This window comes from Quercus robur, chromosome 11 (assembly GCF_932294415.1).
Source record: "Quercus robur chromosome 11, dhQueRobu3.1, whole genome shotgun sequence".
Taxonomy (NCBI): Eukaryota; Viridiplantae; Streptophyta; class Magnoliopsida; order Fagales; family Fagaceae; genus Quercus; species Quercus robur.
This window is the reverse complement of record NC_065544.1, coordinates 12,028,322-12,056,295: the sequence shown is the minus strand read 5'-3', so window position 1 is coordinate 12,056,295 and position 27,974 is coordinate 12,028,322. Positions and strand designations below refer to the sequence as shown.

General features: G+C 35.8%; 2 protein-coding genes across 21 annotated transcripts; both read right to left on the bottom strand.

Annotated features, from left to right (window-relative positions):
- Positions 1–43: 43 nt before the first annotated feature.
- On the bottom strand, positions 44–11,873 carry LOC126707611 (putative disease resistance protein RGA1). Of its 20 annotated transcripts, none has more exons than XM_050407350.1 (9): positions 8,191–11,873; positions 7,902–7,937; positions 7,645–7,741; positions 6,650–6,732; positions 6,364–6,550; positions 5,289–5,707; positions 4,156–4,360; positions 1,051–1,241; positions 44–555 (listed from the first exon to the last, which is right to left on the bottom strand). In XM_050407350.1, the coding sequence occupies exon 1, from the start codon at positions 11,643–11,645 to the stop codon at positions 8,220–8,222; it is 3,426 nt and encodes a 1,141-aa protein (XP_050263307.1). In that variant the 5' UTR covers positions 11,646–11,873; the 3' UTR covers positions 44–555; positions 1,051–1,241; positions 4,156–4,360; positions 5,289–5,707; positions 6,364–6,550; positions 6,650–6,732; positions 7,645–7,741; positions 7,902–7,937; positions 8,191–8,219. The 20 variants fall into 20 exon arrangements, with proteins under 20 accessions (XP_050263307.1, XP_050263309.1, XP_050263305.1 ...); XM_050407352.1 differs by lacking the exon at positions 6,364–6,550 and adding an exon at positions 4,442–4,530; XM_050407348.1 differs by lacking the exon at positions 6,364–6,550 and adding an exon at positions 3,004–3,110 and having other exon boundaries at positions 3,200–4,360.
- Positions 11,874–14,404: 2,531 nt separating this feature from the next.
- On the bottom strand, positions 14,405–15,094 carry LOC126704708 (uncharacterized mitochondrial protein AtMg00310-like). Its single transcript, XM_050403733.1, has one exon. The coding sequence runs from the start codon at positions 15,092–15,094 to the stop codon at positions 14,405–14,407; it is 690 nt and encodes a 229-aa protein (XP_050259690.1).
- Positions 15,095–27,974: the final 12,880 nt, after the last annotated feature.

Sequence of the window (27,974 nt, the reverse complement as noted above, 5' to 3'; positions counted from 1 at the left end):
TAATTTATATGTAGCCAACCATCGCACTTCTGTTAACCATGCATGTCCAAAATGAATGATTATAGAAATAAACATCCACCCCGAATACATGTTCTATTACACAATATTATGTAAAGATAATTACTATTATAAAGCGAAGAAACAACAGGAATAAAATGAACAAGGTGTACTGTACATAGTCAACAGTATGCAACAATATACAAAATGAAGTGCAGAAGCATCAAGCAAGAGCTTAACAACCTCAGTTGAAATAGCAAAGTCCACAACAGCAACAACTGGTTTCCAGTATATAATTTAACACAACCTCGCTTCCAAACATGTTAGCAGTCATGAGGGCTGTCTTCTCTTCAAACCCCATCATCTTTGAACCCAATTCTCCTCCCATACCACAAGCTTGCCTCACCAACATTCTTTTCTCCACATCACTTTTGAAACCAATTAAATCATCGAAGTCTGATAATTCAAGAAAAATTGAAAAGATTTTTCAAACTGCTTGTTTGTCAAATTCACTGCCCATGATGAAACCTTGTTTCAAAAGGTTTCTGCACGTAATCACTGCACATAGAAATCACACTCTTCTCAGACATTCACACAGTCTCTCTCTACAAAGATTGAACCAAGTATAATATTCACAAATGCTATTACTGTCTACTAAAAAAAAAAAGAGCAAGTGCAAATTAGAAACAAAAAATGCACTCATGTTATTTTTAGATTAATTTCCTTAGGTGAGAACAGATGATTTTTTTTTTTAATTTTTGTTAAATGATTTATGGAAATAAGTCCTACTTATTAATTGAGACAAAGGCAATACCTAACTACGAACTCAAATGGAAACATAAAAAATTTACTCTTTTACATGTATTTGTATCTATATCATGCAAGTGCATTCTGTAGCTAAATTGAAGTACTTTCTCCCCACTGGAGAACAAGATGGAAAGATCTCTAATACACACCACTCATTTGTGTTAATTATAAAGCCAACCAAGAAGAAAGAATTGAATGCATTGCAAGATCATCAATTGAGTAGGGAAAATTGTAATTCATGCTTACATGTTTGTAACATAATGTGCATATCTTGCACTTGAATGCATAGGAACTCCCATCCATTTATAGAATCTACCCATGTATAAGCAGCTTCATGCTGGTGATGTTATATTTCTTCTTCAATTTCTTGGACACAAAATCCATGCTGGTAGCTCCAGCTGATTTCACTGTAATTTCTTATGTAAAGCTAAAATTACCTACAATAATAAGAGATACCTGTATTAGAGTTAAGATTTTTAACTGAAGACCAAAGCTCAAGTTGATCTCAAAATGGAGAACATTAGAGCATGAGAATAAATACTGGTGACGAAATAAGAACATATGAGAATGAACAAATCTAGGGACATGAGTCTAAATAGACATAACAGCCCAAAGCATCGGAACATAATTACCAAATCCTTACAACATAATGTCTAGAGTGATATAACAGGCCACAGCATAAGAACATATTTGAACAAATGCAGAGACTAAAGTGAAGGACCATTATTCAGGAATCTAGATGCACTACAACTACCCCACACACATGCGCACACACGCACACACATATATATGTCTTTGCTCAACAGAACTTTAGCCATAACCAGCTACTCCTCAAGCCCAATCTCAAATTTAAAATCCTTAACACTTCTGATTATTATGGTAGAACAAAGCCAGATGCCGTTTAATACCAACTCACATTCTTTTCTTCTAAAACTATAATCACTGTTATGAGATCCAAATTCACTGGGAAAGGCCTATAAATCTTTAACGCAACACAAAATCAAGAAGAAATCTTAAATTTTAGAACTCTAAGGATGACAGGAAAGGAGTCACCTTTGGATGGAACCTAGAAGACAATATAACCTTGATTTTGTCATATATATACTCCTTTGTTCAATACTTTTATAATTTCAACTCTTTGAACCAAGCTACGATTGTAAGCTATAAAACCTTGATTTCCCCATGCTTCAATAGCTGGCTTGTTGCACAATCACAGAGCCCTAAAGTTTTGAAAAAGCACCAACTCTGATGGACAGGTTTATTCCCTCCAAACTCTAGGTGAGCAATTTTTACTAATTGTCCTCTGTTTCCTGCTGGCACCCTTTCAATTTTTTTTTTTTTTTTTTTTGAGTGTTTCAAAATATTTACCATATCAAATATGAAATTGTAAATAAATCGTCCAAAACATCAGCAGAAAAATAAACACTATGCAGATGTTATCGCCATTTATGTAAGCAAGATATGGATAATTATGAGTTTTTAGTGGTTGCACCCAACTGACAATAAGATTCTTGCAATTATTTTGTAGTCAGAACTCCAAAAAGGCCTTCTTGTAATTCCAAGGCAATATTCTCTCTCTCTCTTCCTCTTCTTCTGTGTTATCCTTTGGAAATTGTTCTACAATGTTTCTAAGCACATTTAGCTATTCCTTAAGCCTAATCTTAACCTTTAAATGCTTAAACCTAATCATTATTGCAGTAAGATTCCTGATGTCAATAATGACCAACTCACAATCTCTTCTTCAAACAGTACAATCAAGTTAATGATACCCCAAAATCATAGGAAAAGGTCTGTGGATTCGTAGTGCAACACCTAAGCAAGAAGAAATAAGCAAGTTTAGAACACTAAACAGTGGTTCTAGCACACTGAAGGTGTCAAATGCTATAGTGTAATCCTAATGATGCTAAAGCTTATCAAGATAGTACCATGCCAACTGGTGCAAAATATGCCATTGAACTCAAGTGGAAAATAAGAAAGAATAACACAGGAAAGAAGCAGGTTTGTATGTGAGCTAATTCTCCCCACTTCTATAAATTAATAAGTAATGCTTTATTACAATAATAAAAAACTTCATGTCTTCATCAAATATACTGTAAACCATAATAATTTTAGCAAACACAGAAGTACTCGAATTATGAACATATGCTTAGCCAAAGAGAGGACGAAAAAAAAACCCAACTTGGAGAAGAAAAACCACACCAGTGCTATTTTTTTTTTTTTTTTTTCTCTTCATCGTCATCCATGTATGAAATGGATCCGTTGTCTGGAAGAATCTTACGTACCAACTTGTCAGATGTCAAAAATAGCTGCAAACATACCACATACAAATCAAATATTAACTTAAAATGGAACACAAGAAGTAAAAAAAATTCCAAGATCACTCAATGACAAACACCTTGATTGGTTGTTCCTCATTGACCATCAATTTACCTCATCTTATATTCAGAACACATGATTTCTCTCACTAATTGGGTTGACCTCCTTAACTTTTTGTGGTATTCATAGTTGTTGAAAAAGATTGATAGACAGGAAAATATTACCAACTTGTAAAAAAAAAAAAAACCGAGGACAGAACAACACAATAAAATGGACACTACAAATTCTTTCCTTTCTTTTCCTTCCCAATGGATTGATTGTATCCTTCCACTCCTTTAATATAAAACTCACAAACTCAGTAATGTAAGTAGTCTGATCAATGGCACATTCCCCTGTGAGGAGGAAAAAGCTGAAGCTTTTTCTCCAATGCTCTAGTTAATCAACAGAAACCAATTTCAAAATTCTAGAGGAAAAGGGAAATATCACCACCTTCAATTTGAACCAAAGTTGGATTTTTTTTTTTTCCTGGGTTCCAAATAACTTCTTCTAGAGAACGTTGGAGAAAGAAAGTTTTGGTGTTCATTTTTAACTTGCAAATTTTTTTTCTCAAGGCAATAATTTTTTCCACAAGGGGCACTCCAGATTTCATGACACTGATGGACATAAAAACAAGAAGTTCATAGAAAACAAGGGACTTGTTTATGATCTAATTAAAGCAGGTAACACATTTCTTTAGTACCATTTGTTTTTCCCCAACTGCAAGCTATTGTTATCTTCATTGCTTTTACAAGGCATTCAATTATAAAATTTTTTAATCAGAAAAATGAATTCCTATACTGGTGAATAAAAAGCTCCAAAATTATATTATTTTTTCAACAAATATAAAACATCTAATTGTCCAAGGAGGCATTATGATTTAATGATATGCTAACTATCCTTAAGAGGTCAAGACTACAACAAAGACAAAAAAAAAAAATCCATGTTATGTAAGTGCCACATTCCAAACAAGACTTATTAATTAATTCAACCAAATACCTTCATCGCCTTGGGTGCATTGGTCACCACTAATGGCATGTAGTGAGATACCTGGTGTTTCTTGTTCATCTGTTTGCTCTAAATCCATAATGACTTCCCCATCTTCTTCTACAATACATGCCATGATCACAGTGATTTCCCTCTCGCTGTCCTCTTCCCTCTAAGTGCTTCCTAGAAGCAGCATAGTGTGCTTCTCCATCCTTTCCTGTGGAAGAGAGTGCCTCAAGCTTAAATCTCTGTGATTCTCTCAAGCATTTGTTGCTGACTTAGTCATGAGAGAACTGACATTTTGTTAAACTACACTCTTTTGTCCATCCTCACGCTCTAATACCACTTTGGTACATATAGGACTGCGTCCTTGCCAGTGTTGGCTGGCTTTGGATAGATTACAAAGATTAAAATAAGATAAGATAAGGTTAATTTGAGAAAATCCTGACCTCCAACTACTCAAAAACTAATTATTTATCTATCTGACAATTATTAAAGAGTTACACAACTGGTTTTTATATTAGAAAAACGTTAGAACTGTTTGAAAGAAATTAAAGTTTTTGCCTGGTAAATTTTTAGCCGAACTGAAATGAGGTTGCTATTTTAATTCCTTAAACTTTGCTATTTTGGCAGCCATGGGTTCATATCACCAATTCTTATTGTCCATGATGCATAAGATGCCACATGTTCTTCTATGAATCCATCAGTTATTAAACTAATGAATGTAAAAAATAAATCTATCTCTAACTCCAAGTTACCATCACATGGTGGACCTAATGTATGACCTCTACCCAACCCCCCCCCCCCCCCCCCCCCTCTTTCCCCACCTCTTTTTGCTGCAGTTTCACTTATCTTATGAGGAAGAGGGAAAGATTATTTTTTATAAAAACAAAAGAAGGAATTTATTAAAAAAATAATTTTATGCTACCAACAATTGCACTCCTGTCATGCATATCCAAAATGCATGACTATAGAAATCAAATCCACACCAATACATGTTCTATTACACAATATTATTTAAATACATTTACCATAGAGAAAAGAAATAGCAAGATTAAAATGAACAAGGTGTGTACATAATCAACAGTATGCAACAAGACAAAATGAAGTGCAGAAAGCTTCAAGCAAGAGTTTAATAACCTCACCTTAAATAGCAAAGTCCACAGCAGCAACAAAATGAAGTGCAGAAACCCGTCCAAACCAGAAGCCTGGTTAACATCAATAAAACTGGTTTCCAGAATATAATTCAACACACCCTTGCTTTCAAACATGGTAGCAGTCATGAGGGGGCTGTCTTCTCTTTAAATCCCATCATCTTTGACCCAATTCTCCTCCTATACCACAAGCTTGCCTCATCTATATCATGACATTCTTCTTCCATAGAACTTTTGAAACCAATTAAATCATCAAAGCCCAATAATTCAAGAAAATTTGAAATGATGTCGCTGTCTTGTTTCTCAAATTCAATGCCCATGATGAAACCTGTTTTAGAAGGTTTCCGCTTGGAACCACTGCACTTGGAAATCACACTCTTCTCAGACCTTCACCGTTCACAGGCCTCTCTCTACAAAATTTGTAACAAATATAAGATTCACAAATGCTGCTCTTGAATTTAGAAAAAGAGCAAAGAGCATATTAGAATGAAAAAAATGCACTCATAGAAAATTACACAGAAACACACAGACAAAGAAAGAGCTCCACTCTGATAAACATCAATAAAATATATTGATAGATAAACAAATATTCAAGTGTTAGCTATATATTCATAAAACTATCATCCAAATTCAAACCAATATTACTAGGATCATAAATGCTAACTAGTGCTCTGAAAACCTTAAGGTGTTGGGAAGAGGCACATCAAAGTCTTTATCCAATGGCAGCAGAGCAAAGCCCCACGTCTATATGTGTTGCAGGCGGGTATAAGGGGCTTTACAATGCATTGGTAGACTTGCATCAGTTGGCTGGGCTGCAAAGCACCAGTGCCACAGGATCCCCCATAAGGCCACATTACAACAAACACAACCAAACACAACAATGCAACTTTCTTTCAAAAATCCCACATGAAATAAATTGATAAGCTACATGAAGCCATTGCCATTGAGTGGTCAGGTTTTCAAGGTTACGGGAGACAGAGTGGAAAAGTGAGAGAGAACCAATAAAGTATGAACATTACCATTAAAGAAGAAATGACTTGTTGAAGGAGAAGTAACAATTTTTTACCTTTCCTTTTCAACCTTTTTTGGGCAAATTGAGAGGTCATTCTGGTAAATGACTTTTTATTTTTTGATTCATAGAGGATCCAAATTCCCTTCCTTAGATGCAACCAAAAAAAAGGTTTTTTTTTTTGGCTATAAAACCATGATTTCCCTATGCTTCATTAGGTGACTTGTTGCACAATTATAGAGCCCTACAGTTTGAATAAGGATCAATTGGTTCTGCATATGAGATCAACTGAGATGTTCCTCATCATAAGAAAACAGTATAGAATAAACAATTAATCGCATACCTAGGATGTGAGAAGTTTTTACCAACCGTCCCCTGTTCTTGCTGACACCCTTTCAGAAGTTTGCTTTGCGCTTCAAAATATCTCTGCATATAGAAATAGTAATTAAATTTTTCAAAACATCAGAAGAAAAAAATAAAAATAAAAAACTATGCAGATGTTTTAAGCAAGTTATGGATAAATAACTAAAAACATCGATACTACAGAATTTGAAGTGGTTGCACCCTACTGACAATAGGGATTCTAGTAATTATTTTCTAGCTGAAACTCTAAAAAGGCCTTCTTTTGATTCTGAGGCAATCTTATCTCCATCTCTCTCTCTCTCTCTCTCTCTTTCTGTTTTATCTTTTTTTTCTTCCTCTTCTTTTAAACTATCCTTTTTGCATTTGTTCTCCAGAGTTTATAACCATATCCAGTGATTATTTAAGCCCAATCTCAACCTAGAAATCCTTAAACCTAATTATTAGTGCAGTAAGATGCCTGATGTCAGTAGTAACCAACTCGCAATCTCTTCTTCAAATGGTACAATCAAGTTTATGATACACTGAAATCATTGGAAATGGTCTATGGATTTATATTGCAACACAAAAGCAAGAAGGTACAAGCAAGTTTAGAACTACAGGGACATTAAAAAAGGAAATACTACCTAAAACACACAATAACATTAATCTTGCCATAGATAGTATGCCCCTCCTTAATTCATTAGTTCAATAATTCAAAATATTTTCTTATACCCATGTGAACCAAGCTATTATTGTAAACTATAAAATTTTAGTTTTGCCAATAGACACAATAGGTCAATATTTTTCTTCACATGGCAACTCTTGTTTACCAAGAGAAGGTTGAAACAGGGGTTCTAGCACTCTGAAGAAGTGAAAGCCACAGTTGTAATCCTAATAATGCTACAGCTGATCACACAGGGCAGGAGGAGGTTATTAATAGAAGTACATGGATCAAAAACATATTCTTAGCAAAAAAAAAAAAAAAAAAAAACGCACCGGTGCTACTTTTTTGTCATTATCATCATCCATGTCTGAATCAGCCATTTTTGTGTAGAAGAATCTTGTGTACCAACTTCTGAAACGTCAAGAATAACTGCAAACATGTCCATAAAATGGAACCCAGCAAGAAAAAAAAAATGTATATTTTAAATGAAACCCAGAAAAGATTTATATAAATTTCATATTTTTACATAAAAACAACTAAAATCAAAACAAATTAAAAAAATGTAGAGTTTTGCTTATATAATACTTACGCTTTCTTCTTCCCATTTGAAATCCTCTTGTTCTTTCTGCAATTTCAGCATCAATCACACATTCAGAAACCCATATAATGAGGCCCAGGCTATATCTAGGAGAAGAAAAAGAAACTGGGGAAAAAGAAAATGAAAAGTTCTGTTTTTTAATTTGTGTGGAAAAGTTCATGCGAGAAATTATAGAGTTTTTTAATTTTGGTTTTGTTTGAGCTTTAAAAATATTGCGTCTAGAATTACAGAAATTATTAAAGAAGTTAAAAAAAAAATCAGAGAAGAGTGAAGAACATACCAGGGAAGCGTATGCAGTAGTTCAACTTTTCAATCTACGATTCTAAGATTTGGGATGTGAGAAATCTTATCCCAATCCTCTCCATTTTCCTTCTCGCATCTTTGCTTTAATTGGGGACAGCAACGGATATGCAGGCTCTGTAAAGAGGTGAGGTGACTCATCCCTTCGGGGAGTGACGTCAGATTGGGACACCACCAAATGTTTAATCTCTCAAGAGAAGTTAGGTTTTTAAACCACTCCTCTGGCAGAGACTCCAACTCCAGAGTCAGAGTCAATTGCTTTAATTTGGAGAGAGGAGGGGAGAAGGAGGAGGAAGAGGAAGAGGAAGAGGACGGAAATGAAGAAGCCCTTCCTCCCCTATTATTCATCTCTATTGTCTCTTCCAATGCCTTCAAACTGCTATTACGCAACCAAAGATCTATTTCAAGATTTGGAAACAGCGGCATGCAAGTCATCTTAGGGCAATTATCCAACCATAAAGAAGAAAGACGCGGAAAGTACGGCATGTGTTGGTGATAGTGATTAGTTGATGATATTGTTGATGTCGTTGTTGCCTCATTCCCCTTATCCACACTCCTCCACCATCCCTTTAGATCGAAGCATACACTGAGCCCGAGTGTCTGAAGGGATGGGAAAAATGTTGATGGTGATGCCAGTGAAGCAGATATCTCATCATTCATATCCCCGTCTGTCATGTACTCCAGACCATCCATATCTTGAATAGATAGTAATCGAAGGTTTGAGAGTTGATACAACGTTGGCAAATATTGGCACTTCTTACAATTGTATATTCTTAATTCAACGAGATTTGTTAAGAATGAAAGCCAACTAGAAAACCTCACACCCATGTACCCGTCCATTTGCAAAGATTTTAAACTTTGATGTGGTTGGAGGCCATCCATGGAATTTTCATCATCACAGGTATCTACGGCATCATCACTCTCCAAATTCCAGCTTAATTCCAACTCACTCAGATGCTGCTTCTCCTTCAAATTTGCTGCTTTGAATTCTGAGGAAGCATCTTTCACCCATCCCAAATTTTTAATCTCTAATTTTCCTCTCAAGTCATTTAGCTTCTTTAATCCCGCTAGCCCACCGCAATGCTTGAAAGAACCTACAGAACCCTTACTCACAACAAATAAGGTTAATGTCTGAAGAGAAGTCATTTGCCCTAATCCACATGGCATATGAGTCAAATTCTTACAACCATCTATGTGAAGGTGCTTGAGGCTGACCAATTTTTGAATGTCAGCTGGTAACTCTCTTAGCATCACACACCCAGAGAGATTTAATGCTTGAAGACAAGTCAATTGCCCTAATTCACGTGGCATATGAGTCAAATTCTTGCAACCTTTTAGGTTAAGGTGCTTGAGGCTGACCAATTTTTGAATGTCAGCGGGTAACTCACTTAGCTTTTCACCCCCAGAGAGATTTAATGTTTGAAGAGAAGTCAATTGACCAAATCCACGTGGCATATGAGTCGAATTCTCACAATCTTCTAGGTCAAGGTGCTTGAGGCTGACCAATTTTTGAATGTCAGCCGGTAACTCCTTAAGATTAGTACAGCAAGAGAGCTTTAATGTTTGCAAATTCACTAATCTAGTTATAGAACTAGGGAGAACTTCAATTTCATTATAGGAGAGATCAAGGTACTTCAAATGCATCAACTTACCAATGGTATTTGGCAATGTCTTCATTTCTAACCCATGTAGGTCTAACACACGCAAGTATTTAAAACTAGAAATAAGTGGTTTGAGAATTGAATCTTCCACTATTTCCCCTTCATCAACCCGAGGATCGCATGCCAAAATAAATGCTCGCATCTTATTTGCTTTAACCAATGTGCTTAAATTCTGCCTAATAAACGAAACATTGTCAATTGAAAATGAGAGATGACGAACTTTTTCATTGACATTGTTTACATTAGAATCAACCAGAGTAAACTCACTCTTTGAGACTGATTGTGCAAGATCATGGATTAAATCATGCATCTTAAACTTCATATTCATGCCTTCATCTTCTTCTGCTTCTTGAAAGAAGGACCTCCAATGCAAATCCATGAAGTACTGATTGGCAATATCCTCTAATTGTTTGTTCTTTTCTTGTGATTGAATAAATCCTTGTGCTATCCATAATTGTATCAATGTCAACTTATCAATTAAGTAATCTTTAGGAAACAATGAACAATATGCAAAACAACACTTCAAATATGATGGAAGATGATCGTAACTCAATTTTAGAACTGGTAAAATACCATTGTTTACATTTGTAAGTTCATTATTCTCGATATCTAACCATTCAGTTTCTGTTGTTTTAAAATATAAAACTCTCCCTATTGTCTTTACAGCAAGAGGCACTCCTTGACATTTTTCTACAATGTCCATTCCAATTGTTTCAAGACCAGGATCAGTGGTATCTTGTCCTTCTCCGAATGCCATTCGTTTCAATAAACTCCAAGATTTATCCTTTGGCAGGCCACTTAGAACATACGGCTTGATTGTGCTGGTAATCTCTGCAACCAGTTTAGTCCTTGTAGTTATCAACACCTTACTTCCCTTTGCACCACCCATCAAAAGTCTTTTCAAATTACACCAGCGATCTTTATTCTCATTCCAAACATCATCCAATACAAGCAAGTACTTCTTTTGGTTGAGTTGATCCCGGAGTTTATTTTGCAATGGATCCATCCCAAGATTTTCAGGTTTTGTTTTAGTTGCAGATTCAATTATCTTTTCAGTAATTTTTTTAACATCAAAGTCATCAGATACACACACCCACATCTTCAAATCAAAATAATCCTTGACACTTTTATCATTGTATACATATTGAGCCAGTGTGGTTTTCCCCAACCCTCCAATCCCCACTATGCATACGAATGAGACATTGTCTTTCACATCAAAGTCCAACAATAGATCTACGATGTCCTTCCTTTCCTTTTCTCTCCCAATAACTTCTTCTTCACCTATATATGAGTGAGTTTGGTCCCTGTCCCTAGTCACATCCTGTGTCTTTAAAGGACGCTCTACCAACTCCAAGTGAAAATTTTTCCAATCAGTTGCTATATCATTAAGCTTCTCCCTCGTAGCCTTTATTTTGCAAGCCATCTTAAAACTAAAAACAAGTTGGTTTGATCTTGAAAAGAAAATACGTACCTTCTTTGCCATTTTATCACCACCCATCACCTTACGCTGAAGCACATGAGTGGAGAACTCGCTCAGCAAGTCATCTGCATCAAAAACTACATCTCTGAGCCTGTTGAGCCAGTGCTCGACTTGTTTGTTCTGGACCTGCTGCTCCTCTGCATCCTGAAGTACAGCTTGAATAGCGAGAACAGTGTTGTTCATTTTTTCGAGATCATCTTTGACACCCCAGATCGATCCAATCTGTTTGAGAGTGGAGGAGCCCGAGCTTTCAATAATCTTCTGAACAACGCCATACAGGATTGCATCGGCCATTTGTTCTTGTTGGATGAAAGAAAACGTAGCAAGCTTAGCTGATAGAGAGTAGTTTGAGATATGAGAGGAGGAAGATTAAAGTGGCTGTGAAGAAGGAAGACTTGGCTAGTTATGTAAAGTCAAGAGTCCACTTAGAAATAAACAGATAAATGTGAACAACGGCTCCACTGCTCAATAATTACTACTTTAACAACAGCCCCATGTGCTCCTCAATAATGGTTTCTGTGAAGACAAGAAGAAGAAGGCAAGAAGGCCCCAGTATGGCTCAATAATTGAGTGAAAAGTATGGGGTTGTTTAGTAAACCACTCAAACATAAATTTTTAATTTTTAAATAATATTACACATTTTTTTTATATTTTTTTTTACTTACATATATTTTTACATATTTTTTAAATAATAAAATATAAATTTTTAAATAATAAAATATATATTTTCAAATATACGTACCAAACATCTCCGAGTTTCATAAATTTTGACACCACCCTCTGTACTTTTGGGTTATGATGGGTCCAGTGACTATAAGTCAAATATGCACATAAATTTAAAAAAAGTGGTTCAAGCTAGCCAATAAAAATCGGATCACAAATGAGTAGAAGCTTGGATATTTGTATATCTGTGACCGTCTGTTATATACGTACAATCTATAAGTATATTTTATAAATGTTCATAGTAGAGTGGAGCTTTATGTCTCTGTTTGCTTCTATGTATTTTTCTATGAGTGCCTTTTATTTGCCCTTTCAACTGTTTGTAAATTCCTTTTTAGCATTTATACTTTATACTTGTTACAGGTTTTGTAGGGAGACTATATGTGGAGATCTGAGATGAGAGTGATTGCCATTTGCAGTGCTTATATAGAAGTTGTATTACAGTAATATTTTGTAATAAAACATGTATAATTTGGAGTGGATACGTTGTTTTATATAATCATACATTTTGGATATGAATGCTAACATGTGTATGATGGTAACATGAGATTTTTCAGTACTTCGTTTTATTTAAAATAAAATTAAAAAATCTCTTTTTCTCTTCCTCATGAGAGAAGCCACAGCAAAAAGAAGAGGCCATAACATTAATTCCACCTTGTGATGGTATTTGTGACGTTCATTTTAATTTAGCTTAATTACTGTTGGATTAATTTACTGGGAAGCCAACAGGCCATATGTTCAATCTTACAGAAATGTTTATATGTTCTTCAAGGTGGTATGGTACTGCTATATGGTTCTAAGCTCAAAGAAGCTTATTTATACAGTTGTTGCATTCCAGGTTTTTTTTAGATAGAGCGACCTACTGTGACCATTATGAATGATTCCACAATAGTTTCTTATTTTCCTTTTACTTGTTGTATAGGTGGTCGAGAGTGTGAATGGGTCTTTGTGAAAAGAAGATAAAGTTGAATAAGAATGGTACGAGAAAAAGGAACATTTTGAAGTGCCAAGCACCTCTATTCATGTAAGAACGACCAGGTTATAGGCCCATAACTCAGTGCTATTATGCTGTTTTTTTCTTTTCTTTTTTTTTTTTTATGGGAAATATGTGAATTTCATTCAACTTAAATTGAATTACAACAGAGAGACAAAGCATGAGCATTACAAACAGAAATCCTCAATAAGAAGATGCTCAACAAGACTTAGGAAAGACATTTTCCAAACCTGTGAAACACCAGAATTCCTAACTACCCTTGCAAACTCATGGGCAACTCTGTTGCCTTCCCTTTTCAGATGATTAAAAGAGCACCAAGTAAACAAAGCAAAGCAGCCACTTTTCTAATGTTCCTGATTATGTGCCCGAGCTCACCACCATGGATCCCATTGTTAATTGCTTGAATAATGGATAAGGCATCAGACTCAAAAATAGCGTGGGAGACTTCCATTTCCACTGCGAGAAGCACGCCATCTTGCATGGCTAAAGCTTCTGAAATCCCAGCCGAGTATGACGCAGGCAGAACCTTGCTTGAAGCTGCTAGTACTTCACCCATGTTATCTCAAATGACTACTTCGATGCATGAGTTCCTCCCATCTTCAAAAGCTGCTACATCAGTATCAATTTTGAAGAAGCTCGTAGGTGGAGCTTTCCACTTGGGCTGAGGAATGGACTGAGATAACATCGAACAGGAGCAAGCTGCCTTGAACTCGGCCAAGACCCCACCTGCCATTTCCCAAGCATGAATTGGAGGGGAACCCGAGTCCTCATGAATTGCTTGATTGCGATTCCACCAAATAAACCAAGCTACAGCAAAGAAGAGCTCTAGATCATTTGGGGAGCCTTTTGCAATAAAATCTAAGACAATATCCACCAAGTCACAAGAGGAAGTAGAGAGGTCCACAGGACAATTGTACCAAAATGCCCAAGTCATTTTTGCATGATCACAATGAAGAAGTGCATGGGTTGTGGTCTCAATGGCTTGGTCGCATAATGGGCAAAAGTTAGAGCAATGAACTCCTCTGTGGTTTAGATTTTGCATAATTGGAAGACCGTTGACACAAGTCCTCCAAGCAAAAATTTTTATCTTCGGAGGGACTTTCTGCTGCCATATCTGCTTCCACAATAGAGTCCTTAAGCTGCTTGAGGTGCTTTAACCTTCCTTAACTGAATCCACAATACCTGAAGCTATATGATATGCACTTTTAACTGTAAACTCACCCCTCTTGTTGCCTATCCAGATAAGACAATCCTCAGGCAGATTATAATTTAGGGGGATTTTAAGGATGGTGTTGGCTTCATGAGGCAGAAAAGTGGCATTAATTACATCAATTTTCCATCATCTAGTGTCATTGTCTATGAGGGAAGACACCATGGGAAAGTGTCCATAGTCAGCTTGGGGGGATATCACCTTGCGGGTTGATGGTGTTGGCAACCATCTATCATCCCAAATATGGATTCGCCGACCATTGCCAACCCTCCACCTTGTGCCCCTTCTAATAACCTCGAGACTATTGTGGATGTTTCGCCAAGCATATGAGGGGTTACTCCCTTTTTTGGAATTGAGGACATCATCAAAAGGAAAGTATTTTGCTTTGAAAACTCGAGCCACTAAGGAGTCAGGATTTGTGAGAATTCTCCAACCTTGCTTAGCTAGCATGGCAAGGTTGAAGGCTTGTATGTTTTTGAAGCCCATACCTCCATGGAGTTTAGATCGACACATCTTCCTCCAACTAACCCATGCAATCTTGTTCTCTTTGTCCTTTTGCCCCCACCAAAAGCTCCTCATCATACTTTCTAAGTCTTGGCAAAGAGTCTTAGGGAGTTGGTTGCAACTCATAGTGTATGTAGGCACTGCTTGAGCCACCGCTTTGATAAGGATCTCTTTTCCACCAATTGAAAGGAGTTTACCCTTCCAGCCGGCAAGCTTTTTTGCCACTCTGTCCTTAACTTCAGCAAACACTTGTGCTTTTGATTTCCCAATGATGGAAGGTAGCCCCAAATATTTGTTATACCTGGAATCTTGCATTGGACCGAGAATGTTTAAGATGCTTTCCCTTAATTCTTGAGAAGTGTTCGGGCTAAAGAATACTGAAGATTTGCTAGTGTTAATTTTCTACCTTGAAGCCTCTTCATATCTGTTGAGGATACTGACTAGTGCAACTCAGTGCTATTATTCTGCACCACATAGAATTTTGGAAAGATAAATGGGGTCCAAAAGTATTTGGCTTTACAAATGCATTGAAATTTTTTGGTCTCACTGAGAACCTTTCTCTCTATCAAAAAAATAAAAAAGAACATTTTCTCAAATTACTCTACTAAACACCCCCTAAGCATTTGAGATAGGGCTTGACTGGACTAGGCCGGCTGAAGAATAGATGTAATTGATGTAATTATTTAAAACTCCAAATAAAAGAAGGCCCTACTTGAAAAAAAAAAATATATATATATATATGTGTGTGGGGGGGGGGGGTAATATTTAGTTATATATTTTAATTACAAATAAAAATATTTTAGTCATTTTATTGGTCAGTAAAATGCATTAAAAAAGTCTCACTGTATCCTAAAATGCAGAAAATTAAATAGGAAAAAAACAAAAATAGCTATACTTTAGCTAATAAAATTAAATTTTAAAAGACAAATCCATTACCTCATTCTTAAAATATGATAAAATTAAAATTAATACTAGACAAATTTATTAATAATACAACATAATTATCTTAGAATATACTAAAATAGAGATTATAAATTTCTAAATCAAAAGAAAAAATCTCCCACCTTTTTATATCTCTGTCTCTCTATCTTTACGCTTTCCTCTCTTTTCTTCATCTTGATTCTTCATCTTTTTAGAGCATTTGCAGCAGTGGAGCTAAAAAGCTATAATGCTATTTTAGCTCCACCAATATAGCAAAATAAGCCCACAGCAGTGGAGCTAAAGCAATAATTTTTAGCTGATTTGCTACAGTGCACATCTAAAGATAGATGTGCACTGTAGCACTCATCTAAAAAAAAAAAATAATTTTTTAATCAATCAGCGGATTAAAATAATCACTCCACTCACTTTTTTTTCATTCTTTTATTTTTATATCTCACCGTCTCCTTCTCCCTCACTCTCAACTCCTTCTCACTCAACAACTCCTTCTCCCTCACTCTCAACTCCCAGATCGCTCATCCCGTCGCCGCCACAGACCACCCAGCCCACGCCGTCCCTCGCCGTCCCAGCCCAGCCCAGCCACGCCGTCCCAGCCCAGCCCAGCCCAGCCACGCCGTCCCAGCCGCATCTCCCTCACTCATCTCCCTCACTCTCAACTCCTTCTCACTCTCAACTCCTTCTCCCTCACTCTCAACTCCCAGATCACTCATCACCGTCGCCGCCACAGACCACCCAGCCCACGCCGTCCCTCGCCGTCCCAGCCCAGCCCAGCCACGCCGTCGCCGCATCTCCCTCACTCATCTCCCTCGCTCGTCGCACTCCAGCTCATCTCCCTCACTCATCACCGTCGCCGTCGCAAGCTCTCATCTCACTCATCAAGCTCTCCACGCCGTCGCCGTCCCAGCCCAGCCCACGCCGTCGCCGTCGCCGTCGCCGTCCCAGCCGATCCACTTCAGGTCAGTGCTCTCTCTTTTCTTTTGTAGTTAATTTTTTATGTTATTTGGTCTCTATGCGATTGAATTTTTTCTGTTTTTTCTGTTCTGGGTTTAGTGTGATTTTGTGGTTGGAAATACCGTGTGGATTATGTGTGGATTATGCAGGAATTGGTTGTGTGGATTATGTGTCTCTGTCTTGGAAATTTTGTGTTTGGAAATTTTGTGTTATTTTGTTGAGTGGATTCTGTGCACTCTGTATTGGGAATTTTCTGTTTGCAGGAATTAGTTGTGTGGATTATGTGGTCTCTTAGTGTGAATTTGTGGTCTCTGTGCCCTTGGAATTGGTTGTGTGAATTTGTGCGGGAAAGCTATGTTTTGTTGTTAGTGTAAATTGTGTGCACAAAACCACTTTCCTGTGTTGCATAAAACCAAAATTGACTCATGGCTCATATAAATGTCTCTGTAATATAACCTATCAAAAAAAAAAAAATGTCTCTGTAATATAAATTTAAGTTTATTGTGTAATTTATCTATGTGGGTTTAGTATGAGTCATAAGAACTTGTGCGAGTGTGTGAGTTTTATTGTAATTTGGTTTGAATTATGTATGTGAGCAAATCTATGGACTACATTGTTCTTGCTATAATATGTATTTTATTTTCTATGTTTTCTTATAAATCTATGGACTACATTATAAAGTTCCTTCATTTCATAGTTCATATTATTTCAAGGTTGCTTCCGGATAATTGAGACGATAATACGTTATCATGATAATTGAAAAATTGTTTTACTAAAAAAAAAATGTATGAGTATAATTTGGGGTTAAAAAAAAATATAACACTAGACGATTATTTGCTATCACGCAGCGGCGGCGGCGGAAAAAGAGTCGTCGGTGGCGGTGGCGGCGGCGGAAAAAAAGTCGTCGGCGATGGCAGCGGTGGCAGTGGCGGTGGCGGCGGCGGCGGCGACGGCGGCGATGGTGGTGGCGGCGGTGGCGGTGGCGGTTGAAGGTGGTTGTGGTTGTTGTTTATTGTATAAGATATATTATTTTATTGTAGTGGATATATTATTTTATTGTAATGGATATATTATTTTATTATGATATTTATATTATTTTATTGTGTTAAAAGCTAAAATAGATCCACTGCTGCAGCATGTATGTAGGTAAAATATATAAAGTAACTTTTGGTGGAGCTAAAAAGCTAAATTTTTAGCTCCACTGCTGTGGATGCTCTTATATAAGTTCAGTCATTCATTTTATTTTTATCTAAGTTTAGTCATTCATTTTAAGTTATATTTTTTAATTTACTTGATTGATAGGACAAGGACAACACCCTGTGTCTTGATTTTTGATCTTTTTCTATTTTTCATTCTAAGTTATATTTTTTAATCTACTTAATTGACAGGACAAGGACAACAGGCTGAGTCTTGATTTTTGATTTTTTTCTATAAGCTCAGTCATTCCTTTTAAGTTATATTTTTTAATCTGCTTGATTGAAAGAATAAGGACAACACGCTGAGTTTGCTCTTACACTTGCACAATCTGCTTAGAGCATCCACATCCGGATCTCAAATCCTATCTTATTTTACCATCCCAAAAAACTACTTTATTACTTATACCATACCATTTTTCAATATACCCAACATCCCAACTTTTATTTTCCTATCCTACTCATTAAAATAATATTTTTACACAATAAAATAATATATCCTTAAACCCAAATAAAAACAAAAACCCAACCAACTGCTGCCACCACTACCACGAAGAACATACCCAAACTATTCATTTTCTTCAAACCCCAGAAACACCAGCCAGAAACTCATGGCCATCCAAACCCAGAAACCCATAGATTAACAAAATTAAAATCAAAATCAAACCCATAGATTAACCCAAAACTCCAAACCCGCCGATCCTCAGCCCCAGAGCCACCACAACCCACCACGACCCGCCACGATCCACACCGATTCAAAAAAATCGGACTCCATTTCCACACACACACAAACGATTCACAAACGATTCACAAACACCGCCAACACACACAAACCCAGCAAACTCCATTTCCACCGCACCACCACCACCATGCCTACCACGCCACCATGCCCACTGCCCACCAAATCCCACCGGAACCAAAAACCCAAACTAAGGAAAAAAAAAAAAAAAAAAAACCACCAGATCACTGCCACATCCAACCCATCTGAACCCAAAAGATAAAAATCAATCCATGCCTGCAAAACCCACACAAAACCCACACAAAACCCAGATCGGCGAAAGCACAAAACCCACGGCGCCACCAGATCAACGCCGCCACCAACGCCGCCAACATCACACGACATCCAGCCCATATCTTGAGCGATCCATCATCGGCGACATGCAACCCACCAATCTCCACCGATCCAAACCCACGCCACCACCTGACCCATGATTCACCGATACACCGATCCACCGATCTCCATGCCGTGACCACGAACCAAACCCAGCTATAGTGCAAGCCTTGAACGAGAAAGAGAGATGTGAGATGAGAGAAAGAGTGAGGAAGGAAGACTGATCTGAGATTTTTTTTTTTTTTTTTATATGGAAACAAACTGATCTGAGATAGAGTAGAGAGCAGAACGAGAGGAGGAAGAGAGAGAAAAGAAAGAGAAATAACGAAAGAGGAGAGAGAAATTCCCGGGTTAAATGAGAGAGGAGAGAGAAATGAAAGTATTAAAAAATGTTTTTTTTTTATAACATTCAGCTACAGTACCATCTTACATTTGAGATGGTACTGTAGCTGAATCCCAAATTTGGAATTGGGATATGGCATATAGCCTTCCCATTGGTGAGTAGTTTTGGGGCTTAAATGCCAAATGTTCCTAACATTTGGCATTTAGAAGCCCCACTGCTGATGCTCTTACACTCCACAGCACTGATGCCACTGCACAGTGACAATACACTCTGCACAAAGCTTGATACTTGATAAAATGACAGGACTTACCACTGTACAAGCACAGTACAATTGTTGAGTATATAATATTTTACAATCTAAAAAAGTGGAAAACAATTTTAGGCCCCACCAACACAGCCACAAACTCAATCCACCCACACGGGCCACATCCAATGCACACCCACTCAAATTAATATATATATATATATTTTATGCAAGTTTTTACTTTATAATTATTATTAGTTATTATATCAATTAATAATTTATTTAAAGAATATATCAATTAATAATTTAATGTATATTATATCAACTCATTTATATTTCAGTAATACTATTTTATTAAATCACGAAATAAATAAAAATAAAAAATAGATTTTAAATATATAAAATTTAATTAATATTATTTAATTACTTTTTAAATATAAAAAAGATTTCACTTAAAATTTCCACCTAAAACTTCTAAGGTTGTTGAGCTGGCCTGCTTATAGTGTATTTCTTCTTTTCTCTTTTGCTAGTTCTCATTGATTAATGCATCAATGATAAATGTGTGTGTTTTTTTTTTGGTCTTCAACCTTCATTCTCTGTCTCACGTTTTTGGCATGAGACTAAAAATCATGTAAGATTTCCAAGAGTAGTGGCAGTGTGCTACGAACTGATTTTAACGTTTAGAATATTAGAAAGGACAAAATTTAGATACAAAATTAGTTGTAAGCGTAAGATTATAACTTTACTTAATATATTTTTATTAAAGGTAAATTTTGACAAATTTACCATTTGATTACATTTTCTTCTTATATCATCTATACTTGTAAAATTTCTAAAAAAATTAAAGATTAATAGTTATGTCATCAATAAATTGTTTAAATTGCTAATTTTTGTAGTTTAAAATTATGCATAAAATATAAGTTTATAGATTATATAGTAAATAATATCTGATTGACACAAATTTGACATATGTATTAAGAGCGAAAAGAACATGCAATTTAACGTTTAGACTTTCAAAATATGTAATAATGTTTATTTTATTTAGTAAAGTTGTAGTTTAAGGCTACAACCAATTTTGTAGCTAAATATTGTCCTATTAGAAATACGTAAAATCTTTTTACTAAAAAAAAAAATATATATATATATATATATATATGCAAGAGTTCTCTTTTATTATATTGTTCTTTTGTGTATTTTGCTATTTTTATTTCTGATAGGCCGAGAATGTATTGACCCCTTGTGATAAATTATCCAATTAATTAGCCAAGTTAATTAATTAATTTAATTAACATGCAATACGCGTGATAGCACAAACAAATTACCAACTAAGTTAATATGTAGCGGAAAATAAAGTTGTCACGGTGATTTGTCTATGAATGGGAAAAACCTCCAAGGCAAAAACCCCACCAAGTGATTTTAAGAACACCACTCCCGAGAATCCACTATTATCACAATAAACGGTTACATGTAAAGGAATCCCAATACCTTATACCAACTTACAGTTGAACCATTATCACAATACACAATTGGACTTGTTTTGTAGTGATAATCTCTCATTTCAATGCACGGCTCTCAATACGTGACTAACCAATTGATGCACGAATTCAAGTATGTGACTAACCACCAACTTGAGAAGTATGTTAGCTGCAAAATTCTTCAGTTCATCAACACGATGAATATCACGAAGTTCCTTGGTTACAAAACCTTACGACGTACAAATGCAGCAGTTTCTTCAAGAGAAATATGAATTAGGGCAAATTGTCTCCGGTCATAATGTGCTTGAACAAAACCTTTGCATCAAGTTTCATTCACTGTGACGGCTCTTAAAATAGTTTTTATATATGTTTAGGGTTGTGAAAAAAGAAAGCCTAAACAAGTATACATGAATATGTGTGAAATTAGATATGGAAAACTGATTTTCGTAAATCTCGATAGAGTGAAATTAGATATGGAAAACTGATTTTCGTAAATCTCGATAGATAGGTTATCTATCGAGCAGCTATTGAGTATCGGGGTGAAGATCTCTTTTAAACCTAGATAGATGCTATCTGTCGAGCTAGTTATCGACTTTTAAAATCCAGCACTTCTTCACGTGTTTTTTTGACAGATTTACATAGCTTTAACACTTGGACTTGAACTTATTCCTTGAAGTATTAAACACATTAGGACTGACTAAACAATAGATGCAATTGATGCAATTGCTTAAGGCCTCCAAAAAAAAAAAAAAAAAGGCCCCCACTTGAAAATATATATATACATATATATGTGTGTGTGTGTGTGTGTGTGTGTGTGTGTGTGTGTGTGTGTGTGATATTTAGCTATATATTTAATTTTAAAAAAATTGTCATTTTATTGGTCAATAAAATGCATTAAAAAAACTCAATTGTATCATAAAATGCAAAAGATTAAATAGGAAAAAAAAAATAGCCAAACTTTAGCTAACAAGATTAAATTTTAAGAAACAAATTCATTACTCATTCTTAAAATATGTTAAAATCAAAATTAATACTAGACAAATTTGTTAATAATACAACATAATTATCTTGAAATATACTAAAATAGTGATTATAAATTTATAAATCAAAAGAAAAAATCTCTCATCTTTCTATCTCTCTGCCTCTCCATCTATATCCTTTCCTTTCTATTCTTTGTCTTCACTCTTCATCTTTTTATATAAGTTCAGTCATTCATTTTAAGTTATATTTTTTAATCAAAAATTTTTTTTTTTCAATCTACTTGATTAGGACAAGGACAACACACTTAGTCTTGATTCTCGATCTTTTTCTATAAGCTCAGTCTTTCATTTTAAGTTATATTTTTCAATCTACATAATTGATGGAACAAGGACAACGCGTTGAGTCTTGATTCTTAATATTTTTCTATAAGCGCAGACATTTATTTTAAGTTATATTTTTTAAGGGTTTGATTATATGTGTTTTTAATTATTTATTTTAAAAAAAAAATTATAAAAAATTAAAAAAACCGTCAAAATAATAAATTCCTCTTTCCTTTTTAACTGTACCCACACGTTAGTAACTCCTATTTTTTAATCTACTTGATACAGAGGACAAGGACAACACGCTGAGTTTACTCTTACACTTGCACAATCTGCTCACACTCAACAGCACTGATGCCACTGCACAGTGACAATACACACTGCTCAAAGCTTGATACTTGATAAAATGACCGGACTTACTACTTCACAAGCACAGTGCAGTTGTTGAGTATATAATACTTTATAATCTAAAAAAGTGGAAAACAATTTTAGGCCCCCACCAACACAGCTACAAACTCCCTAATCCACCCACACGGCCCACACCCAATATATACCCACTTGAATTAATATATATAAACATTTTTATGCAAGTTTTTACTTTATCAATTTTGTTGTTTTAGAGCTTCCCCTAATGATAGTTTTTATGTAATGCTTAATTTGGATGCTTTTGGTTTGTATTCTCTAAGACTTTCAGTCAGTACTTCACCCTTTTTGGCTAGCTGGTGTTTTAATATATTTCCTGTGGGGCCCAATAGTTTATGGGCCCGGCTCGCTCGTTTATGGGGAGTCCACAGGCCCCAAACTAAAGGAGGTCAGGGTCCAAATCCAAAAATAGTGAGCCCGAAGTGGTCCAAAGATACGTCCGAGGACCGCTCAGTCCTCGGAAGACCCAAAATTTCATTGACGAAAGTGGAATACAAGCAAACTTAAAGGATCAGAAAATATCTCGGGGAAATAATCCTTAATACCCTTCATTGACATGACATTGCACCTAACAGAACCGGATTCCCAGGCTTTATTGACCATCTCCCACAATTTCGGGATTAGAGTGATGGGACAAATCTCTGTCCTGGAAAAGTCGACCCTACACGTGGACGGGGGATAATGAACGTAGGCTAGTATAAAAGAAAACGTAAGGTGACAAAGTGAAGGGATCCCATCTGACTTCCTGAAAAGAAACTTCAGGAGGAAAAATGCCCGGAGAATATATGCGCATCACCCCGAAAAACCCACCGTCGGGTAACCGGAGAAAAACACTAGTGCTCCTCGGACATGATCCGAGGAACCAAATCCCTCAAAGTTACACGGATGTAAGGCCTGAGTATCCAGACCAAAACCTTTTCTTGTCTTGGCTTACCTTACGTCCGGCCGGAACCAACGCCCCGTGACTCAACGCTAGCCTTTCAAGCCCACTCTCTACAAATTTTATTGTGAGGGATCCATCACGCGTGAGCCCAACGTCATTGCTGAGCCGTTTGAGAATCGTGTCCCCACATTTCCCTTTAACAAAAAAAATAAAATAAAATTATTATCAGTTATGTTTACCAAAAAAAAATTATTATCAGTTATTATATCAATTAATAATTTGATGTATGTTATATTAACTTATTTATTTTTTGGTAATATTAATTTATTAAATCATGTAATAAATAAATAAAATAGATTTTAAATAAAAAATTAATTTATATTATTTAATTACTATTTAAATATAAAAAATATTTCACTTAAAATTTTCGCCTAAGGCCTCCAAGATTGTTAAGCCAGCCCTGAAACACATCTTAGATTTACCAAATTATGAGTAAAGTGTGTGTTGTTAAATGATTAGCCAATTTTAAATGATACATGTTCCTAACATGATTCATATATGTTCTAACAATTTCCTTTCTTAAATTGTAGTGATTCGATGTGTGGTTGGTTTTATTTTTAGGGTGATATTGGTTACATGCATGATGGTTTTCAGAAAATAAATAATCTTACTAGAATTTTAGGAAACAACCATACTTAATCTAGAATAGGACATTATTTTATGAACAAAAATTAGGCAACAGTTTCTTAATTGTAGATAAAAAAAAAAAAAAAAAAAAAGAAAAAAAAAAAAGAAGAAAAAAAAGTGGCGTTTGTGGTTGACACTTAGCGTAGATGTGAACTAGTAATAACTTAGTACTTAAATTTTGTTATGAAAATATTATGCCACATCAGTACTACTCTTATTTTATTTGTTTTGTGCTCGACTAATCTCATAGTTTTAGAATGCATTATTTTAAAGGACCTTCTAACATTTCTACCAAATTTAATGTAGCTTAAGGTGGCTTTAAGATTTAAACAATATGGTTACATCTTCTGGCCATTAGTTCAACCCTCTCAATTCATTATACATCAGTACAAGCCTATGTTTTATGCTTCTTGAAACGCTATTCAAAGAAATGCTTAGACCAAACTTTTCATCACTAGAATATTGGGGTAGGGGGAGGAAGGGGGCAGGGTTATACTATTGCCTACTTTGAGCATTTTTATTAGCTTTCTTATAAAAAATGTCATTGTGACACACCAAAAGCCTACTTTATTATTTTATCACATTATTTTACAATTCTCTATTTATCACATCTTCTATTCTTTAATTCTATACATTAAAATAATATATTCCAATATTAAAATAACATTAAAAAAACCAACCATATATAAAAATACAAAATAAAAAAACCAACCACCCCCACCACAACCCACAGCCCACCCTCGCTGCCAATAACCATCAACGCCCCACCCACCACCATCTCACACCAGAACCCCCACAGCAGAACACCAAAACCACCGCCACAGAAAAACAAAAACAACAAAAAACACAAAGATCAGCATCAGAGATCGGCGATCTGAGAGTGTGAGGTGGACGATGTTGCGTGGTGGACGGCAATCTGCCCATCTGAACCCACCCACCACCGAACTGCCCATTCGAACCCACCCATCAAACTACAGCCAAAAAAAGTGAATGGAAAAAAAAAAAAAAAAGAACCCGAAGCGGAATAGAGAAGACAGATGATTGGCAGCGTCGAGTGGTGGCTTTTGGTGATCGGCGTGCTGTGGAAGAGGAATAGAGAAGACAGAGATGAGAGAGAAGACATAGATGAGTAGACGAAGACAGACAGATATCTGTGATGAGGAGAGAGAGAAAAAGTAAATAAAATAATAATATAAATTTTTGCAATTGTTGACCGTACCGTCTCATATTTGAGATGGTACTATAGCAGTGTGCCAAAATTTTTGGCATTTGCAACACCTCATGAGGCTCATATTTTGGTGTTTGGTGTGTCAAATGACAAATATTTGGCATTTGACATACCTGATAAGAATGCTCTGCCCACTTTTTTTTTCTCCTATTTGTTTATAATTTTATAAATAGTAGATGGATAAGTTGTTGCTCCTATATATTTTATTGGGATAATAACATTCCTCTTTCTTGAAGTTTAAAAAAATTACACTTCACCCTAAATTTAAGGGAAAAAAACATTTTCCCCCTTGGACATTCTAAACTTTGTTAAATTAATATTAAAAATGTTATGTATTAACCTGTCCTTTGTTTAAGTACAAGTTTCAAGAATTATCCTCCATTTCAAAATTAAAATTCATTTTATTAAATTTTTAATTGAAGTGTATTTTAAAATATTAAGTATGATTTTTTTTTTCTTTTTTCAACGGGTCATGGAGAGATTTGCCATTACAAGTGTTTTGGTGCTAGATAAATTTTGCATTTTTATTCTAAATTTATTGGTTATTTTTTTATTAACCATGGTTAAATTTTTGTAAAGAGATTCTTATAAAAATTTAGAATATTTTGTTACTAATATAAACATAAAGGGGGGGTGTTAATTTTTTCAAATCTCAAGGGAGGGGAGTGTTTTTTCCATTTAGGTTTGGGGTTGGGTATTGTAGGGACACGATTCTCCAACGGCCCAACGATGACGTTGGGCTCGCACATGAAGGATCCCTCACAATAAAATTTGTAGAGAGTGGGCTTAAAAGGCTAGCGTTTGGTCACAAGGCATTGGTCCAAACCGGACTTCAGGGAAACTCAGATAAGAAAAGGCCTTAGCCTGGATATCCAAGCCCTACAGCTTTGTAACTTGAGGGATTGGACTCCTCGGATTATGTCCGAGGAGCACTAATGCCTTTCTCCGGTTACCCGGCAGTGGGTTTTCCGTGGTGGTGTACATATATTGTCTGGGCATTCTCATCCCTGGAGTTTTTCTCCGGAAGTGAGATGGGGATCCCTCCTGGTGCGGTCCTAGTTCTGCCATGCTCAACCGTTGTACTAGCTGATGCCTTAGTTCTTCCCACAGACGGCGCCAATTGTAGTTGCACGATTTTCCTAGCCCAACTTCTATTGATCAGGCCTTGGCCCAAAGTGCAACCCACAATAAATATTTGTAGAGGATGGGTCAAAGAACTTAGCCTCAGTGAACCTATTCGGTTTGATACATGGATAGTATTGTTTGCAGAAAAAATAAAGACACCAGAATGGATCTCTCCTGTATGATTCTATTTCTTCAGTTTCCAATACAGTTTTTCCGTCCCCTTCTTTGAGGGACTCCACTACATTATATAGTTCTCCTCCTCTCATCTCAACCTTACACCTGTTGATCATCTAAGCATCTACTTGAGCACCTGTCCCATCAGACGCCCTCATCAGTCCCTTTGTGAGTTGCAGAGGCCAAGGTGGTACTGTTCAGGGGTCTTTTCCTCATTAATGCGGCCAAGAGGGTGGTTGTGACGCAATTAATGTGGTGGTAGCTTTCCATGAGATATTTTGGATTTTATTCATTTTATATGTTGGGAGGATGAACTGAAATGGCTGAGGAGAGTTCCTCGTCTGAGCTTCGTGATGTCCGAGGAGGAGTTACTCCTCGGACAGGTTTCCTTGGCGCTAGTGGGATCGAGTAATGCTTCATATGTGGTTTTTCTTTGGACAGGACGCTCCTCGGACGGGCCTGAATTTGGAATAGCCCATTATTTTTGGGCCGGGCCCCACAGGTATCATTCCCTCAAATCTCCAGGGGGGGGGGAGTATAATTACCCTTTTTTTTAAGGTTAATCATATGATTTCTTTTTTCGTTTAGGATAATTATTATTGTTTATGATTTCCTATTAGAACTTGTTTTAGCCTTTTATATAGGCTAAAATGCAAAACACACCCTTTAAGTTTTTTCATAATTCATTCTAATTCTTTAACTTTGTTTTCGTTTATTTCAATTCTCTAAGTTTTAGATTTATTCAATTAAGGCATTTCTATGAACTTTTGTTAACATTTTTTGAAAAAAAAAATATGGAAAATACTTTTCAATCATTGATTGAATTTTTTTAATTTAAAAAATTTGAAGAAAAATTAACCACAACATATAACAAAAGTTGATGGAGAAACTTTAATTGAATAAACCTGAAAGTTAGAGGATTGAAATGAATGAAAGTAAAGTTAAAGGGTTGGAATGAATTTTAGTAAATATAGAGGGTGGGTTTTGCATTTTAAGCTTGTTTATATTAATTACTTTGAAAAAAAAAATTGAAATAGTTTTTATATTTACTTACTATATGGAAATTGCAAATATTATGGGGTATGATTGAGGGTCTTCTTGGACAGGAAGATCTAAAC

Bases quoted from the DNA above. Each gene is read 5' to 3' on its own strand.
- LOC126707611 (XM_050407351.1), bottom strand. From the start codon at position 11,645: ATGGCCGATGCAATCCTGTATGGCGTTGTTCAGAAGATTATTGAAAGC.
- LOC126704708 (XM_050403733.1), bottom strand. From the start codon at position 15,094: ATGCAAGATTCCAGGTATAACAAATATTTGGGGCTACCTTCCATCATT.